The 18,619-nt window shown below is 39.6% G+C and overlaps 1 protein-coding gene across 6 annotated transcripts in view; it reads right to left on the bottom strand.

The window, feature by feature from the left end:
- The window catches only part of LOC115270170 (nuclear receptor coactivator 6), an 85,704-nt gene extending 69,197 nt beyond the window's left edge, over positions 1 to 16,507 (bottom strand). For 3 of the 6 annotated variants that reach the window (XM_029879409.2, XM_029879412.2, XM_029879411.2), the window contains exons 1-2: positions 15,465 to 16,507; positions 6,555 to 7,206 (exon numbers count right to left, since the gene is read on the bottom strand). In XM_029879409.2, the coding sequence (XP_029735269.2) occupies positions 6,555 to 7,206; positions 15,465 to 15,482 (670 nt within the window). In that variant the 5' untranslated portion in view covers positions 15,483 to 16,507. The remainder of the gene's footprint in view (positions 1 to 6,554; positions 7,207 to 15,464) is intronic. The other 3 variants (XM_029879410.2, XM_062852194.1, XM_029879413.2) reach the window with 3 other exon arrangements.
- Positions 16,508 to 18,619: the final 2,112 nt, after the last annotated feature.

Genomic DNA, 18,619 nt, shown 5'->3' with positions numbered 1-18,619 from the left:
GTGTCGCACGAAACAAAACAAGGATTACGCCTTCCACTCCTGGTGTTTTTGTTTACGAAAGTAAAAGGCGAAACTGAAATCACATCGTAAACACGGCGATAGTGAAAGGCGAATCTGAAATCAAAACATAAACACGGCGAAATCCTGTCAAAACCAAAAACAAGGCGAATAGTAAAAGGCGATTCTGAAATTGATATCGATTCAAGGCGCATAGTATTGGGCGTATTTAGCATTATCGAGCATCAAATCGGGCGTAATAAAAAAAATGCAATTTTTAGTGCAAAAATTAACAAATTTGTACTCAACACGAATGTTGTTGTTTTTCGGATAATTTGTACTGTTTTATTAGAAAATTAAGAAAATGTGTCAGAATTGTGTCATTTAAGCTTGTTCATGTTACTCTGAATTACTCCTAAATAGGAATTGAAATTGTATCAGCAAAATTCGATTGTTGTTTTCGCAATGTTATTTCTTTGTCAGTCAAGCCGGTTTCATCGACGGCCGGTCAGTAACGGACCAGTTCTTCGCCGTACGGCAAATCCTCTCGAAATGCTGTAAATACCAGGTCCCAACGCATCACCTGTTCATCGACTTTAAAGTGGCATACGACAGTATCAACCGCGCAGAGCTATGGCAAATCATGGACGAAAACTGCTTTCCTGATGGGAAGCTTACTAGACTGATTAACCCCTTCAGGACGACTTTTTTCACCAATCTCGCCGCTGTAGAACGCGTCAGCGAGGTGTAAATGACCCAACCGTCCTGAAAGGATTAAAGCAGCGATGGTCGGAATGCAAAACTGCGGAAGAGTTTCGGGTGAACTATCCAGTTCATTCGAGTATCACCGGGGACTGGAACAAGGTGATGGACTCTCATGCCTGCTCTTCAATATCGCTCTGGAAGGTGTAATGCGACGAGCCGGGCTCAACAGCGCCGGGGTACGATTTTCACAAAAACCTGTCAATTTATGTACTTTGCAGATGGCATGAACATTATCGCCAGAACATTTGGAATGGTGGCAGAACTGTACACCCGCCTGCTGGGAAGCCTTCAGTACACGCTTTGCCAAGTGTGCAAATTTTTCCGCACGCATAATCCAACAGGCCAACAGTGGTCTCAACATTAACAAAACAACGGAAATGTCAATCGTATGCTTTCCTGTAAGCGTGTACTGAAGGCTTGAATGCGTCCAAAACAAAGTATGTACCGTAAACCGGGGTCAAATTGATCTCCGAGTCGAAATTGATCAGACGATTTTCTATTACTTAGTCAAAGCATGATTCACATAGTTTCCTTACAAATATCTTTTAACCCTTATGTGGCCAGCAGGGTACCCGGGTACCTTTTTCGATTTCAAATCTCGATATTTTTATGAATATTGAGAGTAGGAAGTTGAAACTCTGCTAGATCCTAGAACTCGTGAATATATATCTGTTAATGGGGTTGACCAAATTCCCTAGTGAGGAGGGGCAGGGGGGGAGGTTTCTGATTTTTTTTTATTACCTGGAATGCCGGCAGGGTACCCACGAAACTGAAATAATCATATTTCCGTCAAATTTTCACCGATTTTAAAATTTTTTGGCTCATTTAACTCAGAAACTCAATATCTATCTAGAAAAAATGTGGTTGCGCCGATCTGATGACTGTAGTTTTCGGAAAATCCGGATTTTCGGGAGCATGTCCTTATACCATATTGAATCCCACATTGTTGAGCCTAGGATACCGTATAGTAGCCATTTCCAGTCATGGCCCCACGGGAAGCCTGATCCGAAATCGCAGCTACAAAGTCAACACGTTTTATGATCTCAGGCTGGTCAGATACTATATGCTGAAGCAATTTTAGAATGATTGATATCGATATTGCCACTAACCTACCGAAAATTTCGAGCATTGTTTTGTATAAAAACATAAGCCCGGAAATCCGGATTTCCCGACATCTTCGGTGATCGAACCGGTCTAACCAATTAGTACACACTTAGAATACAGTATTCGGTGAAAAAAATCACCGAAACTGGTCTGTAAACAAGCAAACTACAGTATTACGGCGAAATCAATGAAATTGCAGGAGAAAATCGGTGAAATCTAAGAAATCACCGAAGAACCGGTGAAATCAGACAAATTTACAGGAGACCTGTGAATATTTTACCGAACAGATCGGTGATGGGACTATTTTACCGTACTACTGTAAAATGCGTTTGACAGCCACGCCGGCAGCTTCGAGCATCTGTTCTATTACAATTTGCGCATCATCTCCAAGCAAGACTCTCTTGTCCAGTGGCAGCAAGTGTGGTTCCTGATCAGAAGGTCATGTATTCAATCCCATCATCGACGTTTTTATGAAAATTTTGTTTTTTTTTTGTACTCGCATAAAATTACCGTAAATTTGTAAAATTTACCGTACGTTCAGTGATATTGAGAATTCATTTGTAAACAAACATACCGAACGTTCTGCGATTTTTACGGTAAATTTGTAAAAAGTACCGAACGTTCCGGTAATTTTGACAGATGCATTTTCCTGAGATTCGCAGTACGTTCGGTGGTTTGAAAAATCACCGAACTTTTTACCGTACGTTCAGCTGTTGAGATTACGGTAAAATTTTACCGTAATCCGTCATTTTTTCTAAGTGTGTATATCGATAGATAATGAGTTTGTGAGTTGAATGAGCAAAAAAAAAAATCGGTGGAAAATTGACGGATATATGATAATTTCAGTTTCGTAGGTACCCGGGTACCCTGCCGGCTTTCTACGGGTGTTTTTTTTTTGCTGGCCACACTACGGTTAATATGAAGGTCCAAAAGCCCGACACTTGAATGGAAACTGTTGATTGATTGATTTGTCGTTATTTAAGAGACTTTCAGCCCTTGGCTTGAATGGAAACTTTTTAAAGTATGCTTAACCTAACTGAAAAACGTGTGATCAATTCTGACGGAGATCAATTTGACCCCGGTTTACGGTACATACTGGCAGCCAGAACCGAACACGACCGGGTCCGTCTAGGTAGTAATGTGACGATAGACGAAGATACCTTCGGGTGGTGAAGGAATTCGTCTATCTCGGATCCTTACTGACGGCTAAAAACAGCCATGGAATACAAAGGTGTCCCTGATAAAAATTCCCAATAAAATCACGATAAACTACCATTTAATAAAGATAAATATGACTGTTCAACAACAAATTATATTGTGTACGTATTTTCCTGCTGAAAATGCTCCTTATTGGAACTATGTACAAAACGTGCACAATAAAATCAATGGCACTAGAAATTTCAATAATATAAACACCATAAATTGAATGGTAGTTGGCTTGAATTTGTTCCAGAAAAATTGTTTTTTTAATGGTAAAGATACATAACAACCCCCTTTTTCTATTGTAAAAGTGACATTTACAATAAATGCTATGATGGAAAACCATAGGGTCTGTTGTTACTCTATCGTTTTAAACAATTGAATTAATGGTAACTACCATTCATTTCAGCGTGTTGTAACAAACATTCGGTTCTATCTCTATGATCTTTTTGATCAGGGGTATTATCAGTGAAAGTTGTGCCTACTATACTCCATTGCACGGTGACGTAATCAAGAAATCGCTCTCTTTCTCTCCTACGGGAAATTAAAAAAAAACAACAGGACCAACACCTGTCAAATCTGACAGGTACTGGTCCTGTTGTTTTCAAACTCTCTGAAAGAGCGAAAGAGATAAAATTTCGCCGTGAGGCGGTCTATGGGTTCCAGAAGAAGCAGCGGTCTAAAAATATTCACCCATGCACCCAGTGCACCATGTTGTACAAGAGTTTTCGAACGACACGTGCTAAAAGACGATCTTCGGTGGTGTGCAGGAGAATGGTGTGTGGCTGAGAAGCAAGCCCGGATTAAGGATTGTGGGGGCCCGGGGCCCCAGCGGTTGTGAAGGGCCTTCGGAGATACAAATGCGATGAGCAATACAGTTTTTCTTTGTTTTTTTTTTAGTAGTACTTGAACCAAAATGGTTTTTGTGGGGGCCCCTAAAATGTGGGGGCCCGGGGCCCTGCCACCCCCCCCCTCCCCCCGCCACAACCTAATTGGTTCTAGGTTTACTCTATTTTATCTCCTTAATTTTGGGTGATGCCAAACTGTTTGGGTGCTGCAATACTGAGTATTGCAACGATTCCATATTATTGGCGGGTAGTGTATTTGTTTTTATTTTTGACAATCTGGGGGATAGGAGCGATAAGCATTTAATCAGCCGTATATCGGGCTAAACCGTGCATTTAATTAGCACTTATGGCACATATACGGCTGATTAGCATTTAATGACCTGCTGTAAAGGCGCATATAGTGCCAACATAATGGTATTTTGACTGCTTATTGGTTACCTGGGGAGTGTTCAGGAATCAGCAAAACCCTCCTAGACGCCCTTTAAAGCCACCACCTCCGGCGAAGATTAATGTTTTACAAAAGAAAATATCTGTATGAAACTTGATAAAGAATGCTGTCATTGTGTGCCTCGAACTTTCTGTCGTTTCGAAGCGACTCCTCTGGATTGTAAACAAAAAATATTCGATATGTCGAGAGACACAATTTCGACATGCCAAACGAGAAATACCCCGTTTAGATAAGGTGCTGTCCATAAACTACGTAGACTCATTTTTGTCCATCTCAGACCCCCCCCTCCCCCCTCGTAGACTTTTGTCCATACATAATTTTCGAAATTTGTATGGAGCGTAGACTTTGGCCAGACCCCCCCGTCTCGTAGTTTATGGACAGGCCCTAACAGGAACACGTCAACTACTGACGAAATTCCCCTTAGTGTACAAGTAATTCGTGTTTCACGAGCTTAGAAAATAAATTTACCTACAAAATTAAAATATTTTTCTTACGGATAATCAAAATATGCGTGTCGAATAATAATCCGCGCATATGTATGCCAATACACATCGTTTTCATGACGTGAGTTGCTATTGGAACACGAGCGGATACTGGAACACTGACGGTATGGAAATGGTTAACCTTTCAAAATAATACTTAGTTTATTTAGAAATAGAGTACTTCATCTTCTTCTTCTTGGCGTAACATTCCCACTGGGACAAAGCCTGCTTCTCAGTTTAGTGTTCAATGAACATTTCCACAGATATTAGCTGAGAGCTTCCTCTGGCAATGTCAATTTTCCATGAGCATATCGTGTGGCAGGCATGAAGATACTCTATGCCCAAGGTAGTCTTTACAAAATTTCTTAGAGCAACTAGGAATCAAACCCGTCACCCTCAGCATGGTCATGCTGAATACCCACGCCTTTACAGCTGTAGCTAAAGAAGCCGTACAATAAGCATACCCTTGTTTCTGAACAGGTATGCTTGTTTTAAGCTACTGGGGCGCTGACGAAACTGTAAGCAAGTAAGTGAGAATTATAAGGAAACATAACTGCAAATTGACAAGCACCTCGATATGCGACTGGGATGGAACCTTTGACCATATACTTTGGATGAAAGTCTTTCAACAACACGCGAGATTGATCTCAACAACGTTTACTGTACTGTACAATGAATCTGTCACTTCAGAGAGGCTACAAGTGCTACTTAATAAGGTAGACAATAGGGCACGATTCGTGGAGTGCTTGTTTTGTAGTAATGTGTTGGATTTTAGTATGATATGATATATTTTCCGTTTCTGAAATTCTTTATTACACAGTTTGACAATTTTCAGGTCACTCTGACAGTTCTGCAAGAGTAAGGCCATTAGTACACAGGGTCAAATATTTGACAAAAAAAAAAGAACTCAAAAACAACATCAGTTTGACACTAATGAAAATTCGATCGAGTCAAACAAGATGTTTGAACATTGGACAAATATTTGCCCCTGTGTACTAAAAGCTTAAGGCAAAGACGGCTTCGGTTTTTGTTCTTTTTTTGCTTATGCGGTCTGCCAAACATTGTTTCGTGCAATTAAGGATAACAATAACGTATTATTATGAGTGTGGATCCTATGGAGAATACAACACCACAGTGATCCAAAGTTTTGCTCAAACAACATTAAATGAGGCAAGAAATCACAATACCCACGCTGTTTATACCATTTCATTTCAGAAACGAAGAATTTATCATCTCACCACACAAACATTTAGTCCATAACTACAAATAGAGTACTCCACCGAACGTACCCCATCCTGGTATATTGATACATTTGTTTTTAGAAATAAACCGTAAGATTAATTGCAAAAAAGTTGTGAAAATTCAAATTATGTACGATATTTTCAAGCAAATTAACACCTAGAAAAATTACAGTTGGCAAAGGTTCCTCCATATATTGCAAATTTTCAGGAGACCTCTGAGCTACAATTGCATTGAAGAAACGCAAAAAAAAACATTGATTTACCGAGACGATAGTGAGTAAGAAGAAAAAAACTATTAGAACAACTAACTCTAAACAATTAACACATAAAAAAGCTAATTGATGAAAATAACACAATATCACTAAACAACAATAAAAACAACATCAACAACGAAAAATTAATCAGTAACATGAGCAGAAAGTTCTAAAAACAAAACAAAAATCTGCTAAGCAGTAAAACAGCCGCTTACCAGAACTGTTTGGCAGTGTGTAGGAGGAAGTAGTAGTGGTAGTGGTGGCAATAATACCAGTGCTAGCAGCGATAGTACTAGCTGCGACAGCTACCGGAGACCAAGAATGCTGCTGTTGTTGTTGTTGCTGCTGATGCTGTTGTTGTTGTTGATGATAGTGGTGATAATTGTAGTGGTGTGAGTTTCTACCCAGATTGGCTTGATGGTCTTGAGTGCGGACGCTTCCCGTTCGCTTCGGGTGACGACCGAAACCTCCGGAACCATCGGCGCTAGAGGCGTTTGAGGAGCTGTACGGGAACTGTTGGGAATAGCTGGAGTGATAGCGGGGTTGGTAATGGTATTCTGGTGCCACCGGATTTGGGAATGTGGTGACCGCTTGGGATTGATGATATTGATGCTGGGAAGAAGGATACTTCCGGGATTCGTATGGGACAAATTCGTACACGCCGGAACCATCGGAGGACGACATCACGGAGGATGCGTTCGATTGTCTGCGTCTGGTGCGGTGCTGCTTGCGGCCACCAGTGCCCTTGTAGCCTCCAGCTACACCGGCACCAGCTGAAGCCGGTGTGTACAGGGTTGAAGCCAGCGCGCTCTTCACACAATCATCGACGTCACTAAGATCGAGAAATTCGTAGCACTCTTGCGGCTTCTTGCTTGATTTGAACGGACATTAGTTCGGTATGGATTTAAGGATATCAGAATTCAGGATACGGGAGCGTTTGAGTTTTCGTTTTTGATTGGTTCAAATGAGACAGTTTGATTGAGGTTTGATTCATGTTTCGAAATTACGTGAACGGAAGAAAAGAAAGAGAATAAGGGAGAAAGAGCCATTAAAATTGTTGCTTTTGTACATACTGATAGTTCAATGGTAAATTAAAATCAAAGATAGCTTTCAGTGCAATCATGGTTGAAAAATGCATGTGCATACCTGAATGAACTCGGGTCTATATAGACATCCTTATTTTAAACCAAATTGTCAATAAAATTGAAATGTAAAACTGATAAAAAAACAATCAATGTTCCATTTTTTATATGTAGTGCCTACATTATTTCCTAATGCATAGCATATCAATACATGAGAACTGAGTATATTTCGGGAACTTTGTTACCTTCGTAATGGGGTGTTTTCTAAAAAAAACCGTGTTCCGTCCAGGACCAACTACGGTTTTGATGCAGAACGAAGAGACGGAATTGAAAGAATGGGTGTACGATATGCAGAGCCGAGGGTTTCCCGTTACCAAGGAGATGCTGCTGAGTAACGTGAAGGATTTTTTGGATGCGAACCCCAGAGAACACAAATTTCCTTGAAATATGCCAGGTAAAACGTTCAATTTTTGTCTTTTAAGTGTTGTTAGTATTTTAGGATCTTTCAATTTTCATCAAGGTCGAACATGGTTGAAACTATACTTAAAACGATATCCTACGATGTCGTTACGGACCCCAGAATTCGTTACGAAGGCCAGTGCAACTGTCTCTCTTTCGGATATACACTCCTGGTACGATAAAATAGAACTATTCCTGACCAAGGAAGGATTCATGGAAATTCTTCGCATAATAAATGGAGATGAGATTTCATTTCAATTGAACCCAAAAAACAAATCCATCTTCGCTTTGCGTGGAAGCCGCAACGTCTACGAGGTAGAGAGAACTTCTAGTAAGCTCAACATAACAACCATGCACACTTATTTCAGAGTCACTTGTTCAGCTATTCTATTTTCGGTAAAAGTTTGGATTACCGAAGTTCAGCACAGTTTTACCGAAGTTCAGTTATTTTTTACCGAACGTTCGTTAAACATTACCGATGATTCAGTACAGTTTACCGAAAGTTCGGTAAATTTTCGCCGAACTTCGGTAATATCTTGCTGAACATTCGGTAATCTGAACTTTTACCGAAAATAGAACAGCTGAATTTATTAGCTAAAACTTTATTTTAAGTGTGTGTGTTCGTTTTTCGCTACCGGAGTAGTCATCCCTCCAACCATCATCTACCCTTATAAAACAATCCCAAAAGCTGTGGCTGATTCAGTTCCTTCAATGTGGGGAGTGGCTAATTCTGATACCAGATGGATGACCACCACTGTCTTCCGTGAATCTATCAGAAACGTCCTGGATCCCTATCTAGTGGCCAAGAAAGTGAAAAAGCCTATCATTTTTATTATTGACGGCCACAGTAGCCATATCAACGTTGAAACATCAAAGTCATGCCGACAACTTGGGATTGTTTTGATCGCATTGTATCATATTGTTACAAGGATAGTGCAACCGGCAGGTTTCTGTCTTCAAGCCAATGATGAATGAATTATCCGGTGTGTGATTTCGTTTATGCTGATATTAACCCTAAAAGGGATACCTTCATGGTCTCAGTTTCGTCACCTCGCTGAGTGTGTTCAATCAAAGACGAGCTCTGAAAGGCGCCTGGGGATGGAACGCCAGATGAGAATGGAGTAGCTTATGAGTTCGAATCCACCCCGGAAGAACCGTCGAAGATGGTTGCTTATGATGCGAATCCTGGCCCTTCCAGAACCCCATTGAAGAATTTCCTGAATACACCACCAACGCCAAAACGGACAGCTAACCGAGAATACAAATCCAAACGCTATCACGTGCTGACTTCGGATGAATTCCAGCCGCCTGTCACCGCAAAATAACGAGCCAACATCTTTGATTTCCACTTTCAGCCGCCTTGTTGAACACAATAATGGCGACTCGGGCGACTGGTTCCCCATGACAGCGCAAAGTTTGTAAACAAACATAATTCCAGGAGCAAAAATCAAAAAGCGGCGAAACTTTTTCACAACCTTTTTTTTTCTTCACCTTTTTAAATATGTAGTTAGACCAAGGTTTAGGCAAAACATTATTTTTGATTTCACAATGATTTTTTTTTTGCTAGGTTTCTAGCTGCACTCTGAATAGAGTTGAAACCTCTACACTAGACCCGAAGATAGAAAAGAATACGTAATCTTTCAGAAACAGTTTGCCAGCCGTACGCGGAAAATGATATCCATTAAGACACTGTTGCAGACTGACTCAAAAAGTTACGGTAGAAGATTGGAAAGTTTTCAATTAGTCAGTCAGTCAGGATTTGCCTATGTAGTGTGTTATGGTCACACAATTTGTGTTTGTTTTCTTGTTTGATTCTGTGGTATGGTTCCTTTCAATATGTATTTCTCCTCGTTCAGATGTCGTATGTTTGTTTTTTTTTCATCGAATCAATCGAACCCCGAATGTTAAAATATAGTCGAGCCTGGGTCGAATTGTTCTCTTGATTTCGCTAATCGTGTTCTACTTCGCTGTGTTCATCTCTTGTGTCCTTAAATTATCATCGGTCCAAAACTCACAGAAACATGTAACTGAACTTCTAATATTTTTCTGTTGGTGTCATAATACTATCTAAGAGATAAACAAAAATACGCCAAGTTGGTCAGTTGTTTGCAATAAAATTTTAAAATAATAAAGATTGCTTGTCAACTATTATGTATTTATCCCTATAAAAAACTATTAAAAATATTCAAATTCGTTCAATTATCCTATCGGTCATATCTAGATAAGCCATGTCATTTTCTCAAGCGTAGCCTAGAAATGTCAACCTAGTCATACACAAGTAACATTGTTCAGTTAATAAAAAGCAGTCAGTTTTGGTCCAAAATGTCACGTCGAACGCATTGACGTCAACAACGCGTTTAAGTATTCGCACGTTAGCTTTGAATCTATCAGCACGATTAAGTGCTGCAAATCTCCTTCCCACTATTAATTCTTCGGTCGATTTTAATTGCTTTATTTAAATAAAGTATTACCAACTAACATTGTAGAAATTCGAAAAAGCGACTATGACATCAATAAATTACTAATCAATATCAACCGAGAAACGTGGAGAAAAGAGCCCAAACAACATTTTGAAGTCAGCTGACTGTAAAAGGTTCCAAAACCTGTCACAAATCCTATAATGCTTTTATTAGGATTTGTAACGATCATCAAAACCTTCTCAAATCAAACCGACTTGGAACTATTACTTGGGAATATACTCTAATGAGCCCCGGCGGTTCCTCCGTGTTTATCGAGCATGTCTGATGCGTATGATCAGCCATACTCCATCTGCAGAAGCCGGTTCGTGATGATCCGTTGGAGGCGCATTAAAGTGTTAAAAAGGTGATATGTTTCACTAAAGAACACTACATTACAATAATCAAAATGAAACTCCTTCACTTTAATACCGTCAAACCCTGCGAACTTGGCCAGGGATTTTTGGTTTCGCAATTATTTATTTCAAAATGAAGCCGTAATAGGGGAAATTACCTATTCTCGGCCGTTTTGTTCTCTTCGTCTTAGGGGGTTTCTTAAAACCTATTGAACTCAAAGTTGGTCTCAAATCCTTCCAAACTAAGCTGAATTATATGGCCAATTTTCAGGCAATTTGGCTGAAAAAAACCCCTTATGACGAAGAGAACAAACCTGCCGATAATACCCATTGTCACCCTAGTATCAGCTCGTCTTATTCACGGAGAAAAAGTTTCCATAAAATTTAGAATTGTTATTGATATGATTCAGCTACAGTCACGCCGATCGAGCTGAAATTTTGCACAGTTGAGCCAAAATGGTACTCAAAAAGTTTACAGGAGTGAAACATCTTTTTCTGTCCCATAGTACCGTCAGTGTACCAGTAGCCGCTCATGACCCACTAGCCGCTCACCATTGTAAAAATCAAGCTACACGTATAAATACACTCTTTTTGGCGCGAAAATCCTTGGATAACATAAATAAGATGAGATCAAAGCCATTTCATATAATATTTAATGAATAACATAAATTTTAAAAGCAAAAGATTGAAAATTTTTGAGCGGCTAGTGGGCCCAAAAAAGCGGTCGGAATTTTATGTGTTCCAGTAACCACACAGCTAGTCGCGTTCGGTAATTTTTACCGAAATCTCAACCGCTGAGCGTTCGGTAATGGAATCTTACCGAAATTCTGTAGAAAAATAACATATTCCGGTAAAATGTTATCGTTTATCTGTCAAACTCTAACGAACTTCGGTAAATGTTACTACCTTTACTGAATTTTTCCTGTAACACAAACTTAACGGTTGAGATTTCGTTAAAACATTACCGAAGCCGGTGATATTTTCTAACTGTGCACTCACGCAAAAATCTACGTGAAAATTGTAAAATCTGCCGGTGTTAGTACACAGCGTATCACTGTTGAACACTTACAGTGAACAGAAAAAAATAATTTCAAAAAAACAAAGTTGCAAAAATAATGCACTTTTCCGAAATAGTCTACTTATAGGATGTCATAAATTTGTTCGTGAGCGGAATTAGGACCACTTTGGTCCTATCACCAATTTTTTTTTTTTTTTTTTTTTTTTTTATGGGTTTTCAGTTGGAGCTGCGTGACAGCTTATTTGTCAAGGCTGAACCCGTTATTCACATTTCATCTCTACAAAGACCAATGCTTAGACGGAATAGGCTATGTTGCCCAATTTAACACTAGTTTTTTACATTGTGTCTATGTAGTTTTAATCAAATTTTCGCATTTTCTTTCCTATCATGTCAGCCCTCAGTCATGTCAAGTCTTTGAAGTTATTTTGAAAAAAAAAAATGTTTACCTACGGAATCTGAAGCACAATGAACGGTCATATCCAAAAGCAAATTAATTCTTGGGAATAACATAAAGTACAACATGCTGTCTATGTCGACAACTATACTAATGTTACCACCAAGAAACATTTTGTTAAATGTTTAATCGAATCTATGACGGTCAAATACCAAATGAAGACAACAACCCTTGCTGCGATAACACCTATGTTGGTAGCCACCTACACTGCCGGTGGAAGCATAATTGTCCCATGTGCATTTTTGGCAATATTGAGATTTTGCAGCCCATGACCATGTATCGTGGGGTACTATCATATGAGGAAATAAAAATAGGTAGTTTGTTCCGAAAATTGTTGAAAAAAATGCATGGCCGATTTGTAACATTCTTAAAAGTGGACGCATAAGCGTCACGTTGCATTGGAAATCCTATGGAACTATAAAATCGTTCTAAATCAAAAATTAGTGCTCAAATTAAAAATTGGTTGATGTTAGAACACGATTCAGCACTTATACTTCATAGTGGGGACAATTTACTTTTTTCGATCTTTGGACGCGATTTTCTCGATTGTCTGTTTTTGCACATGGGACATTTATGCGTCCACCGGCAGTACAGCACTGGCGCTATCCCAAATGATAGACTATGGACAATGATTATTAATATGTCATGGGCTTCCCATGATACGACATACAAAACCTAGCTATCTATTCTAATGTACAGTCAAATCATTCAGCTGTCCTATCGGTTCTACATCACCATGTCATTCTCTTCCACGTGCCCTAGAAATGTCTACCTAGTTATTATACAAGGAAACGTTGTTTAGCTAGTGACAAATAATAAATATTTGTCCAAAATGTCATATACAAGGCATTAACGCCAATAATGCAATTTAAGTGTGTTGAGTATTGATCACATGTTGGCTTTGTAAAGATGTCTTCTACTTTGTAATCATAAATTACGTTGTCCAGCTAGTAAAATTAATCAGTTTTCGTCATGTCAAGCTGCGTTGGTAAAATGCGTCCAAGTATCGATCACACGTCAGCTTTGCAACCCAGCACCATTGTATGCTACACCCTCCTTCCCAATCTCAGTTGACCCCGACAATTCAGATAAATGTAAACATTATGAAATTTGCAACCAAGTATCACTGTTGTATGCACTCAAACATACTAGGAGCCACCCACAAAACGATCTCCTACAAATACTAAGAATGGAAATGTTACCAAGTTTCAAGAACTGTGTGTGTGTGTGTGTGTGTGTGTGTGTGTGTGTGTGTGTGTGTGTGTGTGTGTGTGTGTGTGTGTGTGTGTGTGTGTGTGTGTGTGTGTGTGTGTGTGTGTGTGTGTGTGTGTGTGTGTGTGTGTGTGTTTGTGTGTGTGAAAAACTAACAGTATCAATTATTGCATATTTTTCAAATGAAACTAATAGTGTTTGTCTATACCAACCGAATAGTTTAGGAAAATAAATAATCCCAAGTCTAAAACCATATATATAGCTTTCATAACCCTTCCATATATGATGAAAAAGGAAATCAAATGTACTTAGCTTTGATTAATTCGATGTCCTGGTGTCCGAGTCAATACTCGGACGTGGGATTTGATGTACATGAAAAGATAGAAAAAATATTATTAGTGTTTTGGTGATACTTTCACTACGGCCATTCAGAATGGTTCAACGGATGCAGATGAGAAGATCATTCCTGCTGTCTTAACAGCGATCATCAAACTCAGTGGTAGATAAACTTGAAATACACGAACGCGAAAGAAAAACAACAAATGAACGAACGTGAATATTCTAAAAGAGAGAATGATCTTCCATCCGATCTTCAAGTGATCCTAACAAGCGACATATTTCGTTCAGGCACTTTTGAATGTCCGTATGGAACTTGTTCACACAAGAAATCTGCCTCGACCAAGTTGGCAGAACGCGCCCATACCCCTTTCTGAATCGAAGGGCAGGGCACTTTGGTCCTATCACCAATTGTAATGAAATCATACTTTCATGAGAAGTTTTACATCTGTCTTGATTTGTATCTGAATGTTCTTAGGTTGACCTACTTTGAAATGCAAAAACATTTCAAATTGACTTAACAGCCTTTCAATACTTAGTGTTTTGCAGCGAAACTGGCCTTAAATGAGCGGAATCTGGTACACTGATGGTAATGGCTAATTTAAGGTATCCTAGCATAGCCTTAACAATGTGCGCTTCATTATACAAGGACATGCTCGGGTATTAGGAACATCCGGATTTTACAAAAACCACGGTGATTAAATCGGCCCAATCTAATATTTTCTTGATAGATAATGAGTGTTTCAGATTTTTTTTAAATCGGTGGAAAATTGACTGAGATATTATGATTATTTCAGTTTCGTGCGTACCTGGGTACCCGCCGGTATTCCACGTAATAAAAAAAATTAGAAGCCCGTCCCCCTGCCCCTCCTCACTTTTATAATTCGGTCAACCCCATAAATAGATATTCATGAGTTCTTAGATCTGGCAGAGTTTCAACTTGCTACTCTCAATAACCATCTAAATATCGAGATATGAAATTGGAAAAGGTACCTGGGTTAGCGAGGTTCAAAAAATCGATTTTGTTCCACACGGCTTATTCGTACGACCAAGCGTTACGGTCCATACAAAAAATATGGATTTTAATTACAAAAAAAACGTTACGAAGGGGAGTCCAAAAATGACGATTTTAGCGTTACGTAATAAATAAACGCCGCCTTATATGAGGTACAATCAAAAGGTTATCGTTATGAATAAATAAAACAATAATTATTACAATTTAGCCGCTCCACAACTTGCGATACAACTTTTATATATATAAATGCAGTGGCATAAGGACCGTGCAGAATTTGCATACGGAAAGTTCGATTTTCATTGTCTTAGTTTTGTTCTGTTAGTTTTCACCCAACGAAGGTTTATGAGGCAAAAAACATGGGAAAATTGAGTTTTTGAAAATCGATCTTCCATGCATTTTGTAACCGGAGGAGGGCTTGGTCTTGGATATAAATTTGCAGAAGGCAAGTCAAAGTATGCCGGGTACAGCTAGTAGAGACTGAAGATTCAACAAAACACCAATGCAAAACGAATAAAGTCAAATGTTGAGAAAAATGGTGTACAACAATTAGCCTGTAAATATATGAGGTAAACAACGTATAGATAGAACGCAGAATAAATGTCGTCTTTCCAAAATTCGTTGACGTCGAACCTTTTCCAATTCGTGTGTTTTTTAAGATGATTACGCAAATCAAAATTAGGAAAAAATGAATGAATTCCGTTAAGAAACCAAGCAGAAATATCTAAAATTTCACTCACCGATTTAGAATGATCCATGACACGCTGGAATCGAGGTGGGCAACATTGTCCTGGCCGTCGTCTGTGGTTCCGGTAGTCGTTTCGACGGAGGCCACTTTCTCACAGTGCCCTTAAGTGAAATTACTTAAAATATACGTGTGTATGCGTATGTGTGTGTGTATCTCTACTGGGTGACACACTCTTCACAGGCTGCCGTAATCGGAACGAAAAAATAAACGAAAAAGAAAAATCCGTCTCTTCAACAGACCGTCTGCGACATACTCCGATGCCTACTGTCGCGGCAACACATCCGACCAGGTAGATGCAAATCAAATTCCTTTTCTCGTCTAAAATCTCACCAATTTGGTCATCTGAAATATGGCAACTTTCTTCTTCTTCTGCTTCGTCCGTCCGTTTCGGCCGCTGAGCCGCCCCAAAGCCTTCACTGAATCGAAGGAAAAAGAACTTTCTTTGAACACGTCAAAAGGAAAAGATGGGAAACCATCCACAATCTTCGTTATTCTTCTTGTTTTCCACTGACACACGGCCTTGGACGAGGCAAATGCGACGACGAAATAGGCAGGAAAAGAGGCTCTCGATATTGCTGACGATTGCCGGAAAACCTCCCCCTGCGGCACTACCCTAATAGAAAAATGCACACACACGCACAGTTAGCTCTGCCCCTCTCTTTCGCTCTAGGGGGACTATCAACCCAACACCACTAATAATAGCTGGCACTTTTTTCGCTTCTTCCCAACTCTTCTTTCTTACCACAGCTACAGCAGGAAGCAAAACTTTTCGCTTCAAATTTCAAAGGTAATCTTCCTGAGGGCTTCTGCGATTGGCCTCTTTCAACACTTTTCCTTCCCTAGCAGGGCGTTGCACTGGTGCTTTCAGAGTTTAATCCGGTTCTGCCGGATCTAACGCAGACGATCTCCGCAATTTGCTGCACAAAAGTAGAACTTTTCACGGGAAAAATCCACAAAATTTGATCAGAATCGAGCCGACGACGATTTTTCGTCGTACGCGAACGTCAAAACCGGACCGGATATGGTTAGAGCTGGGCGGCATCGAAGCGATCGAATCGACGGAGCTGAAAATATCGACATTCAACAGGCCTTTTCATTTGACGTCTTAAATCAGCTGATTTTTCGGGCGTTTGACAGTTCTTCTATGAAGATGACATGTTCGTGTTAGCAGCTGTTGTTCAAACTTTGTAAACAAATGCATGCACGGATCTGTCACATGAAAAGGCCTACTCTTCGTCGATCAGCGCTGTTGTCAAAAGTATCGAAAACACGATTGTGCGGTGTACACGGAAAATAAATTCATCAAAAATTCAGGTTTATGAAAGGGAAGAAAATCGACACTGATTCTTCATTACGGCCTAACTGACATTTTCGATTTCTCTTCATCGATCCTCTCTTTATGTTATTACGGAAAGTGAATTGGCTTCTTTAACGGTGTTGAGATAATTACATATTCTGAATCTGCATGCAAAACTGAGCCGAAATCCAAATTTTCATGAATTTTGGTGCCCGGGAACCTATTTAAAAATCAATTTGAAGTTTGTATGGGAGCGATTTGTCGAAACACCCCTCGTCGCATTTTGTACTGGGCGGAGCTGTCAAGCAGTTGCCCAGCTGTCAAAAGGTGATTTCGATAAATCTCTTCGAAATCGATTTTAGGTACCAAACTAAAGTTCTAAAAATCTGAAAAAAATCATAGTGGTTCAGAAAAAGGTGCTCTTTCGTATAAAATCAAAAAATCAATACATTTTTCTTAATTTAAAAACCCAATTCTAGATTGAGTTTAAATAAGGGCGAAAGTAACATGAGAGAGTTCTCTTCATCGACTCTCTCTTCCTCAAATTAAAGTAACAAGATGCAAGTATGGTTGCACTTTTTGGTCATAAATCGCTAGGTTGCGGTGCAATCTAGCGTTTAAGTATAAAAAAGTTCGATTGAATTTGCATCTTGTCACTTTAATTTGCAGAAGAGAGAGTCGATGAGGAGAAATCTCTCATGTTACTTTCGCCCTTACTCAATCTAGAATTATTGCTGACTGCACCCCAAATTGGACTGAAACAATAGTGTGCACACACCTTCAAAGTGTGATTACAGCGCAGGGATACGTCGCATCAAATTGAGGTCTTCGGTGCACTTATTCCTTGTAAATGGAGGAATAACCCAAGTAACCACTAAGCCGTAAAAATTGGCACCAAGTTGGTTCTATATCCATCTGAAGAGCAATGTTAACAGAGCTCATTAGAACTACATCCTATAATAGATCTGCTTAAAAGCCAATTTTGGCGAAATATTCGGCTGATATACGGCCAGCTTCAATCTGCGTACCGAGTCTCTGGTGAAAGAGTTGTCAAAAATGGGTCAAGAAAAAAAAAGTTATTTACTTTCTTTATTTTTTTCTCCGAATGTTTTCCATCGAAGTCTACTTTTCTTCGATTTTTACGGCCTGATCCAGATTCGATCTAATGTCCTCGGGGTTGTTAGTCTTAAGTGGGTGTCGTCACGTTTCTCATCTGCTCCATCGATGCACCAAGAGATCGGTTTGCTCAGCACCGTATTTAAGGAAAAGAAGGCAACAAGTTGGGACAGCATTGATGTTTCGATCCGAATGTTCCGGATGATCCGATGTTCGGATCTGAAATCGGGCACAATGTGGCCGCATTGGAAATGTATAAAATGGTTTTATGGAGGGTGGAGAGATCTGCAGGAGATGCAGCTATAGGGAAGTTTGGGAGGTTGACGAGGTTCCGTAACAAGAGGAATAAAAATGGGGCCCATCGATTAGTTTTGGTGTTCGTCTGTAGGAAAAACGATTGAAACTCCACAGGTAAACATCCGACGAGACATCCGATGCATTTATATCATAATCGAGGAAGCAGCTATACATTTTCTGTTTCCATTTAATGCTTGAAGTGTCCGACGACAAGCTTCCACCGCCCTATCGATCGTACGAAATTTCCAAGGAGATTTTATTGTTTTGCTTCGGTTCAGTTTTGTTTTGCTTGAAATCAGCTTTGATTGATGTAAACGTCATGCACGCCAAGCCAAGCCTGATAGACACTGGGTTTACAAGCACTATAGCATAGCGTCATATACTAATGTACGGCTCATTTCAGTGCTTACTATTTATAATGCCTGAGAGCATTTGAA

Source organism: Aedes albopictus, chromosome 2 (assembly GCF_035046485.1).
Source record: "Aedes albopictus strain Foshan chromosome 2, AalbF5, whole genome shotgun sequence".
Classification (NCBI taxonomy): Eukaryota; Metazoa; Arthropoda; class Insecta; order Diptera; family Culicidae; genus Aedes; species Aedes albopictus.
The sequence above is the reverse complement of the archived record's forward strand: the minus strand, read 5'-3'. Positions and strand labels throughout refer to the sequence as shown.